General features: G+C 43.6%; 1 protein-coding gene across 1 annotated transcript; it reads left to right on the forward strand.

The window, feature by feature from the left end:
- Nucleotides 1-396: 396 nt before the first annotated feature.
- LOC131905820 (DNA-directed RNA polymerases I, II, and III subunit RPABC4-like) lies at nucleotides 397-839 on the forward strand. Its single transcript, XM_059256631.1, has one exon. The coding sequence runs from the start codon at nucleotides 429-431 to the stop codon at nucleotides 603-605; it is 177 nt and encodes a 58-aa protein (XP_059112614.1). The 5' UTR covers nucleotides 397-428; the 3' UTR covers nucleotides 606-839.
- The last annotated feature ends 2,367 nt before the right edge of the window (nucleotides 840-3,206 follow it).

Genomic DNA, 3,206 nt, shown 5'->3' on the forward strand with positions numbered 1-3,206 from the left:
AAATGGGCTCAGCAGGTTGTATTTATATATATTTGTGCATGTATACACACACACACACACACACACACATATAACAAATATAATGGGAAAAAAAGAGGCTATCAACTTGAAAGTGGGACCAACATGGAAGGGGTTCTAGGAAGGGTAGCTGAAGGTCTGGAGGGAGGAGAGCGGAAAGAGAGGGGGAGTGATGTAGTTGCATTTAAATCCAAAACATTGTTTAAAAAAGTATTGCCACTGCATCCAATAAGCAGATGGGTCGGGGAAGAAAGGACAAAGTTGAGTGGGTACAGAAGGGGTGTGCATCTGGAAGTTGAGGGGAGGGGTGAACATGATCAAAACTTATTGTAGGAAATTTTCAAAAAACAGATTTAAAAATAAATAAAGGTGGCACATAGAAGCTTCTTTGAGCTGCCGAGGTACTAACAATGGACACTCAGAAAGACGTTCAGCCCCCAAAGCAGCAGCCGATGGTATATATTTGTGGAGAGTGTCACACCGAAAATGAAATAAAGTCCAGGGATTCAATCAGATGCAGAGAATGTGGATACAGAATAATGTACAAGAAGAGGACTAAAAGATTGGTGGTCTTTGATGCTCGATGAAAAGTGGGAATTCGGGAGAGTCTTCATTCATACATTTGCCCCATTGATGTTTCTCATACAGCTTTTGACTTAGCTTACTTAGGACTACAAGTGTAAACCTCTGGTTTCATTTTAGAAATGTGATTGTATTTTGATACTTTGTATAAAGGAATTTTTGGTTTAACATATGGCTTTTAATTTATTGTACTCTTAATCTCTCACACAATGAAGATTAAAATTGTTTCCCCAAACCACACTTTTATTCAGATTGTTTTGACCTTTTTCAATTCAGCATAGATTGTACAAAGCCAGAAGAAAATGGTACATGTAAAAGGAGAATTACAAAGCCCACAGAATGACAGCCATTCTCTAGATTGTTACAGAGTCTTTCTCGGCTGAAGTCCTTGGTGTGGGAGTTCAAGTTCACCTGGAACATGTGATGCTGTTTCCACAACACATTTAGTAAAGCGGACTAAGGATTATCCTAAAGCTGGAGTCTTCATCTATAAACATGCATCATTCTGTATCATTCATTCTTTATGCCCGCGATGGCTGCTGCCAGCAGACTTGTCTATACTTAAAGAGTGTATCTTGATTTGATAAAGAGTATTATCAAATTCCGTTACCGGCTGGTTGCACACCGGCTGCTTCGTTCATCTATTTTAATGAGTCTGAAATGTATTTGAAATGGAAGTAAATTTCTCCACAAATGAATAAATAAATAAATAAATAAATAAATAAATAAATGCCAAAACTTAAAAGGGAAGGCCCTTGCTGAGGTCAGGTCTTAATTGCTTTTGAACAGGGACACAGGATGTGAACTTGGCAGAGAGAGCCAAGTGAAAAAGCTTCTTGAGAGGGAAGAATCCAAATGGAAAATAAACTCTTATGTGAGTAAGTATACTCAGTGTGAGATGTGCTATACAAAACACATTTACAAGCAGAACAAGCATGCGGCATCCCACGGCTCAGGTTCTGTTGCCAGGGACCAGCCTCAGCGGTTTCAAGGGTCTCGAAGGGCAGGGATGTCTGGCAGGCGCAAGAAAAGACTGGGACACAGGAGTTGGTGCAAGCTAGTCAGTCTTGTCAGATCTGGAGATGTGCATCTGCTCCGCCTTCTCCCGATATGACTCAACCCCAGTCTTTTACTGTAATAATACAAGGAAATAGGGGATGAGAAAATTCAACAGGTGATTGAATTCTTCACAATAGTGTCAAAAGTTCTTCTTGTAAATCAGCGAAGTGTACCCGTGCCCCTTGATTGCACATAGAAGTTCCCAGGAAGAAAGCCAAAGCATACTAGCTTATTCTTTTGCAGGTTAATAATTATCAGAACATCTGAGGTTATCACCCCAGAGGCCATCTACTTGCAGTTTCTCAGAAAGCACAGAAGTACAAGCAATGGTTTAAGGTACCAGACTGCCAGCTTCCTCTCAGCCTTAGTCCTTCTTCATCACTCTGTAATTCATCAAGTTGTCTTCTAACTAGTTCTGGACTTGTCTTCTATCCTATCTGTGTGTCACTCCATCTACAGTTTTCTGCCACCAGCCTTCTGGGTTTTTCCCATGACCTGCATAAGAGCTTTAACTCCTGCCATTGTCACAATCTCAATATCATTTCTAATTTCATGAAAACCACCGCAGGAGAAAGAAAGAAAATCATAAAGAACAAACAGAGTAGGAGGCTTACAAGAGCCAGTAACAGTTGGATGGGTGAGAACATGACATTCATATGCCATAAAGTCTGCCCTTGGGACACAAGGGTTGTTTTCTCCCTGGCCCACAGAAGGCAGGTTTAGTAGAATATTTGGTGGGGTAGGCCCAGAGGAATTGATGTACTCGTTCTCGGGTACCTCCAGCACAGATTCAACACGTCAGGCTTTTCACATGCCATCTCCGGCATTCTGTGGTCCAGTTCTTCCCTCGTGTCCTTGATGAGCATCCTTTGCTTAATTCTTACTCTGAAGGCCATTATTAGGTGACATGCACCCAAGCACATGGCCTGGTCCCCCATCTGGGAGGCGAATGACACACAACAGACAGACCTTTGAGCTCTCTCTTTGTCTGTCTCAACAAGAGAAAGAGTGTTCTCCAGTGTTCTCCTGAGGGTTCCATTCAGGGAGCCAAAGGTAATTAATTCCTTATGACAGCGAGGACCCCTCAGATTCCTTCCACCCTCTCACAGGCCCAGGACTAAAGCAAGACCTCTGGACCCCACCTCACCTTCAGCTGTGAAGAGTTGGGCTAGAGACACAAAAGATACTTGAGTGAAATTCCGATAGAACCTTCTGATATTGGTCATGGGGGAAAGACCACTCCTTTGTCCAGAAATGACATATGAGAGGCTCCCCTACGGGGCCCAGAACCATCCGAGTCAGGTTGAGAACTAGAGAACCCAGGACTATGGGCAGTGACAGCAGCCAGCATGTGTGCTTGGGCTGAGGTCCCTTGGTGACTGCACACTTCAGGATCCACCACACTCCGGCCCAGCCACAGGGACAAAGGTGAGTAAGGAAGCAGCTGGCAGGGTCTCTGAACATCACACTCATCTGCGCCAGGCATGCACACACAAGGTACAGCTGCAGCTTGAGGATGGAGCTGGAGGGTCAGAACCCTGACTGCA

Source organism: Peromyscus eremicus, chromosome 3 (assembly GCF_949786415.1).
Source record: "Peromyscus eremicus chromosome 3, PerEre_H2_v1, whole genome shotgun sequence".
NCBI lineage: Eukaryota > Metazoa > Chordata > Mammalia > Rodentia > Cricetidae > Peromyscus > Peromyscus eremicus.

Excerpts from the sequence above, each read along its gene's own strand:
- LOC131905820 (XM_059256631.1), top strand. The coding sequence starts at position 429 with ATGGACACTCAGAAAGACGTTCAGCCCCCAAAGCAGCAGCCGATGGTA.